Below are 19205 nucleotides of genomic sequence, written 5' to 3' on the forward strand. Positions count from 1 at the left end.
TTTTTTCTTAATTTCTAACAAAAAAGTAATTGAAGTTATTATTTGAATGGCAAAATGATTTTTCCAAAATGGTAACTGTATAATCTGTAACAGTCAAATGTCTGAAAAATCAAAGTTTAATATTATATTCTGCTATAAGTAAATATTCTAGTCATGTTTCAGAAAATTAATATTTCAATGAATCATTGTTCTATTAACAGAAATGGTATATCCCCATTTTTATGCAATAACTTTCAATGGAATTACCTAATTTCCATTTCAATTGTTGTTTTCAATCTTCAAAATGCCCCAGGTTAGCATTCATTCATAGTAATTGTCATTTAAAAAATCTCCATTACTTCATTAATACTGCTCATGAAATATATGTGAGTATAATTAATCAAGCTATAAATATTGTAACGTAAGACGATTAATTTTCATAACCTTTTTTATTTACTTCAATTCTCTCCACAATACTCCACAAAAACCCTCCTTTTTCACATCTCTCTCAACAATCCCCCCTCCCCAAACAAACCCTTCACAACCAAAATAACAACTTCAAAAAAATTAGACGTTACAATATCCATGATGATGTATTATTTTAATTCTAGGAAAACATTGAGCTCACTAAGGAAGTGCAGGACCTGAAGGTGAACATTGAGAACGCCACATACCTGAAGAGCCAGTTGGCTGGACAGCTGGAAGATGCCCGCCGTCGTCTTGAAGATGATGAGCGCGTAAGTAATGTGACAGCCATTTGCAATCTTTGGTCAAGCTAATGATTCTTAGGTATCTCAGAGGAGATGAATTTTGTTGGAAGTGCATGGGAAATGAAAGTAGGGGAAGGTGAGCGTGAGGGAGGCAGAATGGTCAATATCACGTGAGCTTAAAAATGGAATTAGCCAATTCGACTTGTTGTGCTGATTGAGCAGCAGCCCCTTCTCTTAACCAGCTCCATTGGAAAACCATAACCCCTTGCAGAAATTAACTGAGGACATTCAAATTACTTGAAGATATATGATACATTTCCAACTTGGCAATTAAAATCAAGGCCAGTACCCTCCTGAAACAACCGATGTTTTGGAAATAGGCTCCCCCAGTCCTATAATTTTCCAATGTTTATTGCCTTAAGCATCCTAGGGACTGTATGAGGTTTTACAGGGTGAATTCATTTGTCTACTGTGAAATATAGGTATTTATCACTTCCTTTTACTTAATACTATGGTTATGCAGCTGCATGCAATCAGCTAATTAACCAATTTACTTTTAATTATATGTAGTTAAAAAACTATGGCCAATTCTGCGGCATCGTTCAACAACTGACATTAATTTCAAAGGAGCAAAATAGTAATGAAGTTAAGTCACTATTATTCCAGTTGGATGTTGGAATCAATAGAGTTTTAGATATTAGAGGGTTTGTGGAATGACCCTGGCCATATTTTCAGAAGTTAGTGAAAAAGTGTTATCATGATTACTCTTTTCCAATGTATTTGATTGGTGCTGGAGCAGATAGACTACTCAGATATGTAGAACCCTTCAGGTCTAGGATGCAAAAACCTTATCAAGGATATTAAGGCTCATAAATTTCTTTTTCATTTTTTTTTCGGGAATGATTTTTATGTGAAGTCATTAGTGATCACTGGATAGAAATATAGGGATTTTGTCTTTGTCTGATATTCTGATTCCTGGAACTCTCATTGTTTGATTTAGCATAGAATATTCATCTGCAAGGATGCCGCGTATGAGTATTATCTTTATATGTACTCTCACCAAAGTTGTCATCAAATTCATTCCTTGAACTTCTAGTAAACTCCAATTAGAGATGAAAATCTACATCAAAAGTTTTATGCACTTTCATATGTGTAATAAATCTGAAGTAGAATCTATGTTTCATTGGGAATCATTTAACTGAAAAAGAACTTAGGGATTTAAAAATTTGGTTAAGTGGTGTATGATGTGCAGTGAGAATCATTCTGATGAACTCTTTATTTGTCAATCAACTTACAGAGGCGTCAGACCCTTGAAGCCTCCTTGCACCAGGTTGAGGTTGAACTTGAGTCCGTTCGCGTCCAACTGGAGGAGGAATCCGAGGCCCGCCTGGACCTGGAACGCCAATTGGTTAGAGCCAATGGTGAGGTCCAGACTTACAGATCCAAGTACGAGACCGAGGCTGCAGCTCGCGCTGAGGAAGTTGAGGAGCTCAGGTGAGGGTTCCTCCATGGGTAATAATTAGATGAAAGTAAAATTTTGATTGGGATCAGATAAGTTCCGCAAGGATTTTATATTTTTTTCCAACATTATTGGAAAAATTATCATTATTTTCTTTAATTTAAAGAACATTTTTAAGTGTTTTACATGAGAGCTAATAATGTGATTATTCCACGATTCCCTCAAAACTTGCCAATGCTAGATACCACAGCATTTAAGGACTGGATCTGGGCCTCATGGTTCAGCAAAAATTATTCAACTGCTTCATGGTATACAATCTTTGCAACCAAGTATTTTTAATTCTTTCAAGGTTGCAAAATAAGTCTATGGAAATGGATGGTTAGGTATCTCAACTTGCTCAAGCACCCAGTGTGAAATTCTCGATTCTCGATTTCATTGCGTCAATTATGGAAATATTATTATTGCATCACATTGTGTCAAAGCTATTGTTATGGTGACTCTGCTCTCAAACCAATCGATGATCAACTGCAGGAGTTCTGTGAATCCCCACATGCTGAATGACTTTTATATATGCTATGACATTTACTTAATTCTATCCTAAAGTTTTAGTCTTGGATAAGCAATTTCTGGGGCTGGGCATAACTTTTTTATCAGCTTTCAGTTTCTTGGTTCATTATTTTCTTTTGTAAAATGATAATATACCAAATAATGGTGTTTCTACATACCAATGTTCTCATCTTGATTTTTATTCTAGGCGCAAGTTCCAGGCCCGTCTGACTGAACAGGAGGAACACATTGAAACTCTGATTGCCAAGGTCAATGCTCTTGAGAAGCACAAGTCTCGCCTTCAGAGTGAAGTGGAGATCCTCATCATTGACTTGGAGAAGGTAAATATTGCATTTTCATTGTAAAGACCTCTGCTTTGGGTACCATAAATTTAACTGTATATGTGGTCCTGGAAATTCATTACAAAGAGAGGCTTGTCAGTTACCTCATTCAAAGTAATAAATTTTCTCTGGAGTACAAATGTGTTATTAGTCTTATATCAAATAATTATCCTTGCCAAGATTAATAGTTTATTCTTTATTTACATATGTATTCCTGTAAATGTAAATTAAACCTATGCATGAGGATTTTGTTCAATTCATGTTAGCAATGATGAAATAACTAATATTTAGAGGAGCAATTTTACACCACTATGGCTTCTTAGAGGTGATTTAATAATTTTTTCAAATTGGAAGCAATTCATGATATGCAAATGTTTATAATGGTACTTTTTTGTTCATATGTTTGAATTATCGCTTGGCAATGAGCAATGTCTACAGCAAACTTCTCAAAATTCTTGTCTTTATTAATTTCAATTTAATTAATCATATCACCTTTCTTATTTTTAATCACTGCTGCTATTTTATTATCCTAATAATTATTCCTTGTTGCTTTTAGGAGATGTAATGTGCTCCTTATATAGCTGATATTTTACATTGATTTTATTTTTCTGATTTAATACTTTTTTTGCTGGGACTATTAAATGAACTGTGGAAATCCTAAGTACCTATTTTTTGAAAAAGGTCTCATATTTTTCAATTATTAAAGAAATTTCAATAGAGAAAGTAGGTTATTTTATTTTAAATGCATGAGGCTGTTGATTCGGTATGCAAGACCAATATGCCAAGTGATAAATAATTGTCTAGAAATGAGTGAAACTAATTCCTTTGTTCTATATAGATAATTTTTTTGGTACATTATCGATAAGCTGGGGCTGTTCATTAATACAAATAATCCTTAGTAATAGCATTCGCTTTGTTCCACAGTTTTTGAAACTTAATGATAAATAGTATTTGAAAATTTTATAGTAAAGGACAAGTTATCCTAATGTATTATCATCCATTACTCACTTGTACCTTCCAGTACATTGAAAGATAAACTTGGAATCTGGTTGATTTACCTCAGTTCATTATATTTATTAAGCATCAGTATATGCCTCTTTTCTTGGGAGTTAATACATGGTGATTTTTCTGTAGGCCAACAACACTGCTAGGGAACTCCAGAAGAGGGTAGAGCACTTGGAGAAGGTGAACATTGAGCTCAAGTCACGCCTTGAGGAGACCGTTGCCTTGTACGAGCAGAGCCAGCGTGATGTGCGCAACAAGCAGACTGAAATCCAGCGTCTCACACACGAGCTGGACAAGACCCGTGAGCAGAAGGATGCCCTTAGTCGGGAGAACAAGAAGCTTGCTGGTGAGCCCTTGAATCCATTACAAAACCTCTCATTTCACATGATTGCACATCTCCTTACCTAGTCAAACACACCACCTCATACTTGTTTTTATGGTTGTTCAATTAAATTTTAATTAGGCTTTTATTCTCTTAAATGGATAAATAATCTTTAAAACTCCCCAATGTAATTGAAATCAATGGATACATTTGAATGATTCTTGAACACTTTGTTTATAGCTTAACTTCTTAATGCTGCTTAACTTAACTTCTTCCTGGCTATTTTATTAGATCAGAGCAATAAACATCTCAGTCTTTGCAAATGCCATATGTGTCTGGTGTATGGTATACCAAGGCATCTTGATAAAATTTTAATTTTTTTGAGCATTAAATGGATGAATTTATTTTCAATAGCAGTGGCCTTTGTAGTTTAATATCATCTTTCTTCCTATTTCAATCACCCAGTTAGGTGGAAAAAAATATCTTGTACCATTGTGTAACCTTGCCTTTCTTTTCATCTTTTCTGATTATTTTTATGATTTTTTAAATTCAAAATGTTTTTGATCAACACTGCTTTTTCTGGTCACATGAAAGGCACATGCAAACATTCATTAAACATCATTCAATCTTGGCTGGAAATTTTTATGGTTACACACTCTAATACAATTTTATGTTTCCCTCGGTCAATCCAGAAAAAAGAGTTATTTTAGAAGGCTATTTTTTACTGCAGGCATGATTACTGGGACAAATCAAGAATTATCTTTTTCATTATGTATTACACTATTCCAATAATTCTCTTAAGCCAAGGCAAAAACTCATTCAACTTTGTTTTTCATATAAGATGACCTCCATGATGCTCGCAACCAGCTGACTGACATGAACCGCCGCCTCCATGAGCTGGAGATTGAGCTTCGCCGATTGGAGAACGAGCGTGAGGAACTCACTGCTGCATACAAGGAAGCTGAGGCTGTAAGTTCATGCTCATCTATGATTCCGTAATTGATTGTATTAATGCAAGCAAATTGAATAATAATCAATTATGCAGTGATTATCAGTTTTTTGATGCCTGATTTTTCAGAATTATTATCGGCAGAGGAATATCCTAGTTTTAATTCAAAGTAAATGATATCTGAGTTCAATTCCTAAAAAAATGTCATTGTTTCTTCATAGAATTTTGTTAGAACACTGTAGGGCTTAAGTTTTAAAGGGTTATTTAGCCGATGGTTTTTCACTTTTGTTATGAATATGATTAAAAAAACACATGTTCACAATGTATCAAGGAAGTCAAATTTCTAAAACGCAAAATCAAAATTGATTGCATTATAATTTTTTACTTTCCTTGATAAAATTATTTCCTGATATTGTGATAATTTGTCATTTTACTGTTTGGTTTCATAAGTTACTGAAAATATGCCATTGAAATTTGAGACCTTATGAATTTTTAACTCGTGAAAAAAGTCATTATTGACATGTTTACACTTTTAAATCATAATTCTAAAAAGGAGTCATGCTCAATGTATGTATTTTAGTACACAGATTTTAGTTCATAGAAGTTCAATGTTGATGTCTACCCACCCCTATAAGAGGTAGAATCTTGTGATTTGGGATAGCATTTCTACTTTATAGTGTACCCTGACTAAAAACAGTCCTCAGCCAACATCCTCCAATAAGATTAGAATGCATCACTTTCTCCATTTAACGAGTTGAGTCCCCTGGGAGGCTACAGGGCATGCATGACCTTGACGTGCATTGTCTTCCCTCGGTTACTTAAATACTTCTTCTACAATTATGGTCGTCACAGCAACCGTTTGCTGTCTTTATTCATAGCGCAACAAGGTATCCTGAAGTATCTGCAAACTTTTCAACGCGTATGTATAGGTGTCACCTAACTATTTTTTCCCGCTTTTTGGTTCACAAGGTTACATATTCATTACGCATCAGAATAAAGCCTTTTTTAAAAAGCTCTTTCTCTCTCACTTTAGATGAACGTATTGTATTCTATTAAAGAAAGTAAATGGATGCTGCATTCGGCTCATTTTCTAATAATGGAAAGAAATGCACAAAGATGGTCTGAATCTGTTTTCTTGTAACTGACTTGTTTCTCTCTTCTGATGTGAATCACAGGGCCGCAAGGTTGAAGAGCAGAGGTGCCAGAGGATCACCGCTGAATTTGGACACTTCCGCCACGAGACTGAGAAGAGGCTGACTGAGAAGGATGAAGAAATTGAATCCATCCGGTAGGTTCCATTGCTTGTTTTTTACCTCTGCTGGCAGCTTTCCTTCAATAGTATTGATGGTTAAAACGTAACTTAATCAGAGTGTATGAGCCATTGTATGATTCATCTGGTATTCCTCTTTTAAATATAAAAATATCTCACTGCTGAAGATAGAGCTGATGCATTGAAATATTTTTAGTCTAGTAACATTGTTCATAGTAAATTATTAACTTATTTTCAAACTTATGCATTGATATGAATCCTTTGTTAACACTTAGCGTGCCATGGACGTATTATTACGTCCTGCTAATCGTTGCGAGGAATGCCATGGACGTAATATTACGTCTTTCTATTTAATTGACTTCATATGCGTGAAGCTGTAATATTTCACCCATGGTACTTGTCCAGTTTACTGCTTAGTGGTTCTGCTATTTCAAAAATCGACTGCTCGATGGAAAAAGAGTTCTTTTAATGTCTTGAGGACGAAAAGTCTTCTGTAGCTACCAGCACCCTTTTCTCAACCTACTTTATGTGAAAATTCTTTGGAGGAAAGAACCGTTCGTTGAGGGTGCAGTGACCCTTTTTGTCATCCAGGATTTTGAATGATTTGCTTGGAACAATGCTTTTGTATGATTTCCATGGTTTAAATAGCTCAAATTGAGCTTAATAAAAAATATTAAGCATTTTATGGCGGTACATCATTTGTTGCAACTTTTTTATTTTTCAAAAACAGTAGGTTTTCATTATTAAAATATATATTTGGAAGTTAGCAATAAATGTTATTCAACTCATTCACAAAGAAGAGCAAAGTCCATTTTTATTGAAATACTCATCGATACAAATATATTTTTGATGCTAATATTTTTAAAAAATTGCGAATTTAGTAGTAACGGTTGGAATTTTTAGTAGGGCTTTAAAATTAGCGGCTGGCACTCAAAGTGTTAACATCTAAATTAATTTCCTCTATTGTGTTAGATAAAAAAAAAGAATCATTTACGTAGGTTTATTCAAGAAATTGCTTCAGGTGTTATTGTCTGTCAGAAATATATCTACCTTCAAAAGATCCTACTTAAGTTCAGACAAGCTTATAATTTTAACTGCAGAGAAATATTTTTTTGTATTTCCAATGTAAGAAAAGAGAAATTATAATTATTTTTATCCCTTATGAAACCGAAATGTGTACACAGTAGAAGTGGCATGGGAGCATTTAGTCAACAAGCTATAATGAGGTAGTTGTTATCCAACTAAGCCTTGAGAATGTCAATTGCCTTAGGTATCTTAGTCCCTTACATCATTCGCCCTAAATCACTGTGATAGTTTAGCAGGTGCATTCAGCACCTGCCTTGCTTTCACAACTCCCATTTTAACCCTGACTCTTGATTAAGGGTTAAATATTGGGGTCAATTGAATGATTATGGAATGCATATGTGGTTTGCATTGTTTTTTTTTGCAAATTCATGACCAAAAGCTGTCTACTGAATACCTGAAAGCCAGGCTCTTGGCCTCTTTTAAGTGGACAACATCCAGACGGAGCTCAAGAATGTCTAAAAATAGAAAGAGTTGGTACCCTATCCACTTGATATATATACCTACACTGAGTAGTGAAGTCACTATCAAAGAGGGAAGAACAGTCAAGCATTCATTAGTAACCGCATCACTTGAGATCCACTGCTGGGGGCTGCAGCAGAGAGTGAAAACTTCATTTAAACTTGTGAATAAGTTGTGGATTACGTCATTTGTGATATTTAGGAGACCTGCTATCTTGCTGCAAAGTTGTATATAATCATATTTTTGTGAAAAATGGCTGTTTCTCAGTACCTCAAACCAGCACCTCAGTGGCAGAAACCCCAGTCTCTCCTCTATGAGGACAATTATCGCTATGCTTTTGATCAATACAAGCCAGTGTTGGAATTGTTAGATAGGAAAGATCGCCTTAAATCAAGCTCCAGTAAGGATCTCAGGGAAGTAGGCATCAGGAAAGAAGATGGAACCCTGAGGCAATCGAATGTGAAACTGACAAGGTCTTCAAAAGCCATCTCTCAGCAACTTCTCACTGAATCTGCTGTGAGGCAGCGCATTGTAGCTAAGGTGACCATGCGGAAGAAGATGGAGAGAAGTCTAGTGCATGGAGGTGCAACAGATGATGAAGGAGGCTCCGATTGGGAAGCTGAGAGTGAGCCACGCGTAAAGCTTTCCGGGCTAGAGCGAGTCAAGACGCTGGAGTTTGCATCTCGTAATGCCTTGCGTGGAGTGGAAGCGAGAGCCAGAGCGGAGATGCTGAAAAATGAGTCCCCAACGACTGGAGTGGATGTAAACACACTGCTGAGGCAAGGTAAAGAATTGGTGCAAGCAATGACAGCACATGATGAAAGGAAGCACGCAGTTGAGATGGACGAACGTAGACGAAGGATTGGCGATGAAGAGATGTGTTATCGACCACTTGATGACTTGAAAGTTCAAGTGAAGAATTTTGTGAACAAAGCATCTAATTATTATGTTCATAAAAAGTAAGTACGCATGAAACATCGACAATAAATTGTTTATGTAGCATGATTAGGGAGCTAGGTGCGTTGTATGGTAATTCTGTCACTCAGAAACATGACTGTGAACACCTTCAATGAGAAATATGGAAAACAAATGGAATGACCATGTAGATTTTTATTGAAACTAGTATTTTCTTCGATATGGTATTTTTTATTTGATTTTAAGGCTGTATGAGTTCATACTACCTTTATATCATCTGAGATCAACACATTCTCAATTACTAGTCATACTGAAATTAAAAATTATCATTTTTCTATGCTATTCAAAACACTATTTTCAAAGTGTTGTTATGTACCATTATGCAGTCTCCAGGTTTCCTTGAAGGTTTTGTGACTGTATGCGGTTACTTCCAGAAAAGAAATAATTTTACCCCGATTTTATTCATTTCAATTGAAATTTTATTAATTTTTATCTTGGATATTTTTCTTATGGTAGTGCTATGCCAGAGGAGCTTCATTTCAAAAGGTCAATATTCTAATATGAGTTGCCTATGATTCAAACATATGTAGATTCCATTTTGGAATTGAAGTCTTTTATAACTAGTAGGCTATAAGAGCTGGTATAATTTTTGACAGTCTTCTACTGATTTTTCAGTCAGTCAGTTCAAACCATGATAGACATTTGATGGCGGAGTCAATCATCAAAACATCTTTGACGGACCTAGTAGATGACCCACTGTAACTTTACCCTTATTTCATTCTCACCAAACCTTACACACTTACATATGTAACTTTTATATGCTAATATTGATAGTATTCATAATTTGCTATTCTTAATCCATCAAATTAATTCAAGAAAAATATAAATCAAAGCAGTGTTTTGATTCTATGCACATATTCTTTTAGTTTTCATTGTAGTTTAATCTTAATCGATTGGGTATTATGTGACAACAATTGACTGGCTACAGCCTTGAGTTCAGTAAAGCATAGTGCATCAGAATTTTCTTTAAAATGATTTTATTTCCATTTATTCAGCAAGCAAACCAGCATTGAGATTGAGCAGCTGAATGCACGTGTGATTGAGGCTGAAACTAAGCTCAAGACTGAGGTCACACGAATCAAGAAGAAGCTCCAGATCCAGATCACGGAATTGGAGATGTCTCTGGATGTTGCCAACAAGAACAACATTGAACTTCAGAAGACCATCAAGAAGCAATCACTCCAGCTTACAGTAAGCAATCATTTTCTGTTTTATGATTGATGACTTTTCCCATGATAAGAGAATAGAGAATTTTTATTGGTTTTCATAATTTAATTGCTGAAATTTTGAATAAAGCTAAATATTTTTAGTGGCATAATTATTTGTTGAAAAAACTCTATTCATGACGTTTATTTCCTCAGAAAGCTAATTTTGGCCTTGAAAGAATACATTGATCGCAATGACAAATTATGTGTCTTAATGGCCTTTTACCTTGAAGGAGCTCTGATGATTCATTTGCTGGCACATGCATGACTTATTGGGAATGGTGCCAATTGGTCTTTATTTAGAACTTAAGTGGGTAAATATTTAAGTGTTACAATGATATTAGGGTTCGTCTGAGTTTGATGAGGGGATTTCACCGTGTAGCCTTGAAACTTATGAGGGATGCCCAGAAAGTAAACTCCATTTATGCACCATATTAAAAGTGGCACTATTCAAGTGACAATGTGTATAACTATAAGTTGCTCAACTGACTGAGCCTTGAGTATCAGCTTTTCAAATTCAATGATTCATTACATAAGATATCATTCATATCATATTTTAAAAATTCTTTATATTTGCGATTATTTTGGTAACAATGTTGATGTATTCTTAACAGGAACTGCAGGCTCATTACGATGAAGTCCACAGGCAATTGCAGGTCACTGTTGACCAGTATGGAGTCGCCCAGCGTCGCATCCAGTCCCTCACTGCTGAACTGGAGGAAGTCCGAGGCAACTTTGAATCTGTAAGAGCTATTTTTTAAATTACTTAGTTGAATTTGTAAAACATAGAGTGCATTCAAAGTCCTCATCTCAATATACTTTTAAATGATGTTTTGAAATTTAAATAGATCAATTTTGAGTTTTTGATGCATGCAGTTTGTATGTGCTGTTGAAGCATTTGAGGATGGATCTTTGAATGTTATTTCTAATTAGTTTTGTTTAAATTTATTTAGCACCCATTATCAATCATGGAATTTAATTCACAATGCTAGAGTTTCCTCCAGTAGCTATTTTTTCTATGCATAATTAAAAATATTTGTGGAAATAACTAATTATGCAATGTTTGCAGAAGACATTGTGGAGCTACCAAATGAAATCCACCAAGAAATCTTTGTCTTAGAACGATGATACTTGAGAGATAGATGATAGATACATGATTGATGTGGCTGGCATAAGAAAACTACCAAACGTCATCAGTGAAGTGGCGAATTAGTTTGAGAAAGATTCCCATCATGATTCTTCTTACTCATCAAAATATTAAGATGTGTGTGACATAGAAATGCTGATGGCTATCAATGCAAAAGTAATACTAGAAATTTTAGAAGGGAAAAATTTGTAGATATGCAATTATTCAATTTTATTGTTTATGAAATTAATTTCGAAAGGCTTTATTTAAAACTTTTCTTCCTGCGATAATAGGTGTTTTGTGTAATAAGGGTTGCATATGACAAGGCCAGAATGTAGTGTGGGTTGCCTCTTTCAAGGTGTGCCCTTAAAGCAGATTGGTTACCACTAAAATTCATGTTCACTCTAATTTTATCTTATTAAGTAGAAATATAGATTTTTTTTTTAATTGGTCACTTCAAACAATACGTGACTGGAACAAAATTCAATCTTCTCCCTGCACTTGGGTTCGATTTCTCGTGCTGTGCTATCCTGTTCCTGTCCTGAGCACCTCAGGTTCCTGTCCACGAATGCATAGAAAAGATGAGAAGTGGCAAAGTCAGTCTTTTGATTCCATGTTAAAATTGTTAGCATCTCAAAATAGGAAGAGATTAGAATCTAATATTGTGATTCCCAAGTCCTTTGGAAAATACATACTTATTAATGATATAAATAGGAAAATGAATGGTATGCATTATCTCTGCTAAAATCCACTCTTATACACTCTTCCACTTATGATCATCTCAGTGAAGGGTATTCAATATTGTTTACTTATGGTGTGGAACTTTGCTTCATTTTTTTAGAAGCTTTCTAAGCCTCTGAGGGTTCTATTGAGAAGTAATTGTGCATTCAACTCTTATTTCAGGCCTTGCGAGCCAAGCGCACTGCTGAGCAGCAGTATGAGGAGTCCCAGAGCCGTGTGAATGAGCTCACCACCATCAATGTCAACCTGTCCGCCATCAAGACCAAGATTGAACAGGAGTTGGGCACCTTGGCCTCAGACTATGATGAAGTTACCAAAGAATTGAGGGTAAGCTAGTGAATGGCATGCAATAACTGAGATTAGTGTGAGCCTTTACAAAATTCTTTCTATTGTTGTTTTACTCATTACTCTATGCAACTTCTTTTAGGTGGCTGATGAGCGCTACCAGCGAGTACAGGTTGAACTCAAGCACACCGTGGAGATACTGCACGAGGAACAGGAGCGTGTGGTTAAGATTGAGTCCATCAAGAAGTCTCTGGAGATTGAAGTTAAGAATCTGTCCGTTCGTCTTGAAGAAGTTGAGGCAAATGCCATTGTTGGAGGACGCCGTGTGATCAGCAAACTGGAGGCTAGGGTATGTTTCTTTCTCATTGCATTTATTTTAAATTTTCTATGATGAATCAGCCTTCAGGCTTTTCTCTCAATTAATTTAATATGCTTGCCATAGGCATGGGTCACATCAGTCTTTGCTATTGGGTGGTGTGTTCCTCTTGTGGTCCTTGAATGTTTTGTCCCTCCACATGGCTTAATTTAACTGTGGATCACCTTATTCTTGAATTATGAGGAAATATTTTTGATATGTCATTGAATAATAATGTTAATTGAATTGTCGACCTCTAGATAAGTGATTTAATGTACATCCAATTCATAACGCCATAACTTCCGCCTCTAACATGCTTCGAAGTAAATGTAAACAGACATCTTAAAGTGCCTGTTCTAATGCCAAAAGCTGACGCCAGTATTGAAAATTTCTTCTCTATTACAGTGAAATAGGTTGTAAATTAAAAAATTATAAATAGGTAGTTAAATCCTGATAGCATTGTGAGTATTAAATTTTGTTGAAAGAAAAGGGCTGTTTCTTGCATTGATGTTCTTATGAAATTAATTGCTTAAGGTGAGGGATCTGGAATTGGAGCTTGACGAGGAGAAGCGTCGCCACGCTGAGACCATCAAGATCCTGCGTAAGAAGGAGCGCAGCGTTAAGGAAATGATGCTGCAATGCGAGGAGGACCACAAGAATGTTACTTTGCTTCAGGAAGCCCTTGACAAGACCACCCAGAAGGTCAACATCTACAAGAGGCAACTCCAGGAATGCGTGAGTACCACTGTTATCAATCTTTAAATTTATCTCTAAGGTGTTAAAAATAAAATACTCATTCAAATGGTCTCATATAATTTCCTAGATTGAAAATTTTACTGACTTTTGCATTATCATTATTTTCACTCCTTTTAATTTCACTTTAGAAGAGTTTTAGTTAACTCTTCTTTATTTTACAAAGAAGAGTTTTTGTGTTATGTGCTGCTACATCGACATCGTGGTTTCATTTTTCTACAATAAATCATTGTATCGTGGTTTAACTAGAATTGTAAAAATGATCTTACATCATATGATTTTTTCCCAACAGCGGTACAATTTTCATGAAAAGAACATTCATGAAAATTGTACCTCTTTTATAAGGTATCCCGTGGATCTTTGTTATGTTTTTTTTACTGTGGCTGCATAAGCATTTAAATTTTATATCTATATGCATTAAAATTGAAAACAATAAACTTTAGTCTCAATTGATTTACTCAAAACATTTTATAAGCTGTTTTTCATTTAATTTTGAAAACTATTTAAATTTAATTAGATTTCCTGCTAAATTAAAATCTCCTTCTAACGCAGCTTCATTTTATTCCTATATCTTGATAGTATTATACGTTTCTTTGGGATCCCTCTGTCAATTCGTGTGTCTCTGCATCCAAATCTTTAGGAGGGCATGTCCCAGCAGAGCGTAACCCGGGTGAGGCGCTTCCAGCGTGAGCTGGAGGCCGCTGAGGACAGGGCAGACACCGCTGAGAACAACCTCTCCCTCATCCGTGCCAAGCACCGCACTTTCGTCACCACCAGCACTGTGCCAGGCAGCCAAGTGTACTTGGTGCAGGAGACGAGGCAGCAGACCACCACCACGGAGACTGGATTCTAAACGACATCTTGGAGCAAGTGGCATTGACGGGAGGTGGGGAGGAGGGCGTGCGGGGGCTTTCAAGAGGGAAGACGGTGTGGGGAAGGCAGGGGGCATCCATGGGGGCAGCAGTTGGTCGGGAACGGGGTCGGGTGAAATCGGGAGTTACAACAGGGAGGAAGAAGAATGGGAGAGGAGAGGAAGAGAGGGACTGCACACAATTATTTTTGTTTGTTAATATAAAATATGCAGAGGAGTGGTGTAAATCCACCCTTTGGGAAAAATAAAAGAGGAAAAAGTGAAAAATGTGTAGAATAAGGTTTGGATGATTGTGTTTCAAGCATTACATTTTCTATGGACTTCTGTTTACTGAGAAAGAGAGAAAGCAAGAGAGCGATAGTCATACAGCTGGAAAATGAGTGTGTATAACATTCTCTCTGGAAATATTATAACTGAAAATAGCTTCAGGTGATGACAAACCTAGAGGCTTGGATAGGTTAAGTGATCCTCTTGAAGCAGGGCTGTGACTGAAAACAATAAATCATATCACATGCAAAGTGACTCAACATGCTTTCCACTGTGACAAAAGAAATTTGCGTAAAACCACTCTGAGTAGACTGCAGTTGCCCATATAAAATGTACTCCGGAACACAATACATGCCTCATTTGAAGCACCTTAGTCAACAGAAAGAAGGATAAAACATTAAATGTGCCAAAAGTATCTCAAATGAATTGTTTACTACATCAAGGGCGAGTTTTAAGAGGAGGGAACAATACCCATTTATTAGCACACCAAAATGCTGAAGAAAAGTTTGTTATGCCTGAATGCTAACGTCAACAAGGCTTCACTTGTAATCAGCTTTAAATACAAAAATTAAATATTATAACACCAAAACCCAGTGTATATATCCATATAATTACTAAACTGTGGTATATAGCCATAATAGAAATCTAATCATTGGTTTAATGATTGGAACTGGATATCAGTCCATTTTTTTTTAGGGAGCAGGATCCCTATTAACAATTCCTTTAGCCGTATTGCTAGAGTTAAGAACAAAAATTTGCAGTAACAATTAAGGAATAGCTTATTTGCCAATTTATTTAAACTGTCTCTTTACATTTACATTAAATGAGCGTAAAAATTTTGTACCATCAAAGTAAATAAACTTATTTAGCAGTATTTTGCCGACATTATTTTAGTTCAAGGATTTAAATTTTAGTAGGCAATTAACAACACTAGGTAAATTACAATGAACGCCTTTCTTGAAGAATAACTTGCCCAATTTCAAATACAACAATATTTTGTAGAACATATCTTCAATAGGCCTTCACATAGTATGAGTTTTAGGATCACATGACTTCCTATTCCTTTGATTTCCTCCAATTTACTAGAGAATTTGTTTTCAAATATTTTCCAATGATAATTGTCATGCATCAACAGAAGTTTTATATTTTCAGTGCTAATTTGGTATGCATCATCAGGATGTAGGAAAAAATTCTTTTTGAGTTTTCTCTTCCTTCTTTTTTTTGAGGTGAGGATATTGGTGAATCTATAAATAGAATTATCGAGGACGTTTTTCACATGTTATTGGTCAAAGAGTTGTCCCTTTGAGATGTTAATGGCTTCAGCGTTTTGATGTAGTTCAAGCTCATTGCTACACTATATCCAAAATACAAGGAGTTGATGAAAGATTAATGTATAATTTTTGCTGGTCAGTGGTAATACTCTAAGGGTAAGTACTTTGCATTGAGGTGAATGGTTCTGCAATAAGACATCAAAAATTTAAGTGCATTTTATTTAGATCAAGGTAGATACACATGGAATTATTTTAGGAAGGGCTTAGTTTCTTTCAACTTTATTTCCACTACATACACAGACTTTCACCAAGATTTGTGATCAGTATTTTATAAATTCATCTCCTTTGCCCTTAATAAAATACATTGCTGATAGGAGTCCAAAAGTTGGTTCATGCAGCTCAAGTTCTGAACTTTATCTTTTCATGCTACAGCTAGTTGATGGATATCCTGCATGGTCTTAGATCTTCCACATTATCTCTTCCACGAAATTTCATGTTCCATTGGAATATCCTCACTTTCAGCTTGGCTCCTCTCTGTTGACGTTCTTCTCATATTAAAGGCATTGGTGCTAAATTCTTTTATGCTAACAAAAACTCATTTTTCAAAGCTAGTAAGCTAATTTTTACTCCATAATACACTACCAACATGACACAATTTCTTTGAAGGATAATCTTTACTGTCTTAATAGCTCTGAGGTGATTGGGTCAGTCTGTATTCCTAGTCCATCACTGGTTACCATCCATTCTACTAGAATCATGCTCTAGCCTTAGGTACATACTCTCAAACATTAATTTCCAATACTTTTTGGTCAAACTCTGTAAATCATTAGATTTGTGAGGTCAGGTTACAAGAAATTGCATTCCCAACTGCTAATATAGGCATAGTCACCCAATTGCAAATCTGATGCCAAAGGTAATGTTGCCAAAAGTAAATGTTAAATAAGAGAAGTAAAAAGTAAATATTCATTTATAAGCTGTGTTGAGGATGTACCATAAGAGATGACATATGTCAGAACAAAAAGATTTTGTTGATAAGAAAGTTGTGTGGAGAGCTACATCAAACCCGCCTTAGGAGTGGTGATATATGACGATGGTGGAGTGTAAGAATACAAAAATACATAGCTCTCATTAGAGGAATAAAAAACCATGTATGTGGTCACAGCGCTCGAATTTAACCATGACCGCTGCATTGAAGCACTGAAATGACTATAGATACCATAAAATTCTAGGACAATAAAGTATCTACACATTAAGTATGGAGGGTCTTTTGGATCCCATTTGAATGCTGCAAAGGTCATGCTGAAGCTTCAAAGAACAGTCTCGAAATTTGACTCGATGGTCATGATCACCAAGAATCTGCATGAAGTCATGATGTACTGTTGGCCCATGTCATCGCAACTTGTAGAGACATGTATTGAGAGCCTAGCCCCAGTACACATAACTGTGGCCAACATTTATGAAGTGCCCAGATTGTCATGAAATCTCTCACCATTAAGTGCCTCCTTTGGGAATCAATTTATACATTGAGAATAATATGTAAGATCACAGACCATCCTCAAGGCTCCCTTTCCCTTCCTTTCGTCACCTAGGCCTGAGTGAGCATTCCTTGCTCACTCTCACCCACTTCTCATTCTTCACTGTGGTGGCATTAGGTAAGGAAAACTTTCTTTAGTGAGAAGACTTTCAGAAGATGCATACTGATACTCACCAACTCTGCAGTGTATCCCTCATCATAGCAATAAATGTAGTCACGTAAACTCTCCTAAATTTGTGTCTGGCTCCAGCTATTTTGGTCACAGCTAATGCAACATTCATTAGAACCTTGCCGTTAGTGTGTGGGCAAGCTGTGCAAAAATTTGGCTCAGTCGTCATCCATCAAAAATAATGAATGAAACTAATTGAAGTTAATGATGTTGTTAAAATTTTCTTGGTCCATATGTTGTCATTTGATAAAACTTTTGGGTTAACCTTCTTCTTATGGCTTAAAAGTCAATCTTTCTTCTCTTATGCCAGTGACATCTTTACCAAGGCCTCATACAAGTCCTGAACAAATCCCCAGCGGAGGGGAAGAAACACAGGCTTTTAAGCCACGAGTCACGGGTTAACCCAAAATTTTATCAATTGATAACTGAAGCTGGTTTGACTAAAATTTGAAGATTATCACATATAAATGTTGTATCAGGGGGTTTTGAGTAAGGGTTGAAAGTGTCATTCGAGGAAATGAGGACTCAGAGTTTGTTAGAAATTAGCATTTGCCCTTACCTATCCAATATGCATAAGCCACCATAACACTTCTCAAACTACAGTCTACCCTTTATTGGTACCTATTGAAATTGCTTGCCCCCTTCCTCCCACTTCCTCCCACATTCCCCTAAAGAGTAAGGTGGACATTTATACCCGTCCAGGTAACGTTGCCGACAACCGGAATGGGAGCTCTGCAGGTGGTCACAAAAGGATGCCGCAACATCGAGGTCTAGAGATGCCTGGTAGTTGAAATTGGCATTCAGGCATAATGACTGGTCTTATTAGTTGAGGCAGGCGAGAAGTCAAGGTAAAAGAAGCAGTGGGATATTAAGTTAAAAAATTTAGTCTGGAGCAAGTGATATGACTCACCATTACTTTTCTTTCCTTGCCAAGTATATACACATAAGGCATTCCATTTTTTACCACATCCATTCCGAGGTGAGAAAGCTAACTCTGAAATAACACTTTGAGCACTTGTTAGGATGCTGAGTGATATGTCATGTTTTAGTACCTTAGCTGTGCAGGCCCAGGGATATTAAGGTATAAGGCAGATTAAGATATAAGGCAGCTAGGTATTAGGGTTGGGGGGTGGGAGGGTTCCCTATTGGAAAATTCTTATAAGAAAATTTCCTATCAGAAATTGGGCATTTTTTTATAAAAAATTTTCTATAAGAAAATTTCTTATCAGAAATTGGACGATTTTCTTATAAGAATTTTTCTTGTAAGAATTTTTCTTATAAGAAAATTTCTTATAAAGCAAAGCTTATATAATATTAACGAGTCTCATAAAAAGAAGCCTCCACTTCTTTGAACCATTTATGTCAAATACCATTCTGAAAACGCCAATAAATTAGCAGAACATTACTTAACAAAGAGTTATACATTATTTCCAAAAAAATCTTATATGAATTTCTTAAATAATTATCAATTGCCAACATAAGTAATGGTGACTTAAATGCCTGCCGGATAAAAACCTGAAAGTTATG

General features: G+C 35.9%; 1 protein-coding gene across 1 annotated transcript in view; it reads left to right on the forward strand.

The window, feature by feature from the left end:
* The window catches only part of LOC124158616 (paramyosin, long form), a 53776-nt gene extending 38198 nt beyond the window's left edge, over positions 1 to 15578 (forward strand). The window contains exons 7-18 of the mRNA XM_046533787.1: positions 591 to 716; positions 1987 to 2183; positions 2903 to 3035; positions 4170 to 4386; positions 5204 to 5331; positions 6487 to 6599; positions 10097 to 10292; positions 10921 to 11049; positions 12336 to 12500; positions 12601 to 12807; positions 13348 to 13548; positions 14207 to 15578. Of these exons, the coding sequence (XP_046389743.1) occupies positions 591 to 716; positions 1987 to 2183; positions 2903 to 3035; positions 4170 to 4386; positions 5204 to 5331; positions 6487 to 6599; positions 10097 to 10292; positions 10921 to 11049; positions 12336 to 12500; positions 12601 to 12807; positions 13348 to 13548; positions 14207 to 14419 (2025 nt within the window). The 3' untranslated portion in view covers positions 14420 to 15578. The remainder of the gene's footprint in view (positions 1 to 590; positions 717 to 1986; positions 2184 to 2902; positions 3036 to 4169; positions 4387 to 5203; positions 5332 to 6486; positions 6600 to 10096; positions 10293 to 10920; positions 11050 to 12335; positions 12501 to 12600; positions 12808 to 13347; positions 13549 to 14206) is intronic.
* The last annotated feature ends 3627 nt before the right edge of the window (positions 15579 to 19205 follow it).

Source organism: Ischnura elegans, chromosome 5 (genome assembly GCF_921293095.1).
Source record: "Ischnura elegans chromosome 5, ioIscEleg1.1, whole genome shotgun sequence".
Lineage (NCBI taxonomy): Eukaryota > Metazoa > Arthropoda > Insecta > Odonata > Coenagrionidae > Ischnura > Ischnura elegans.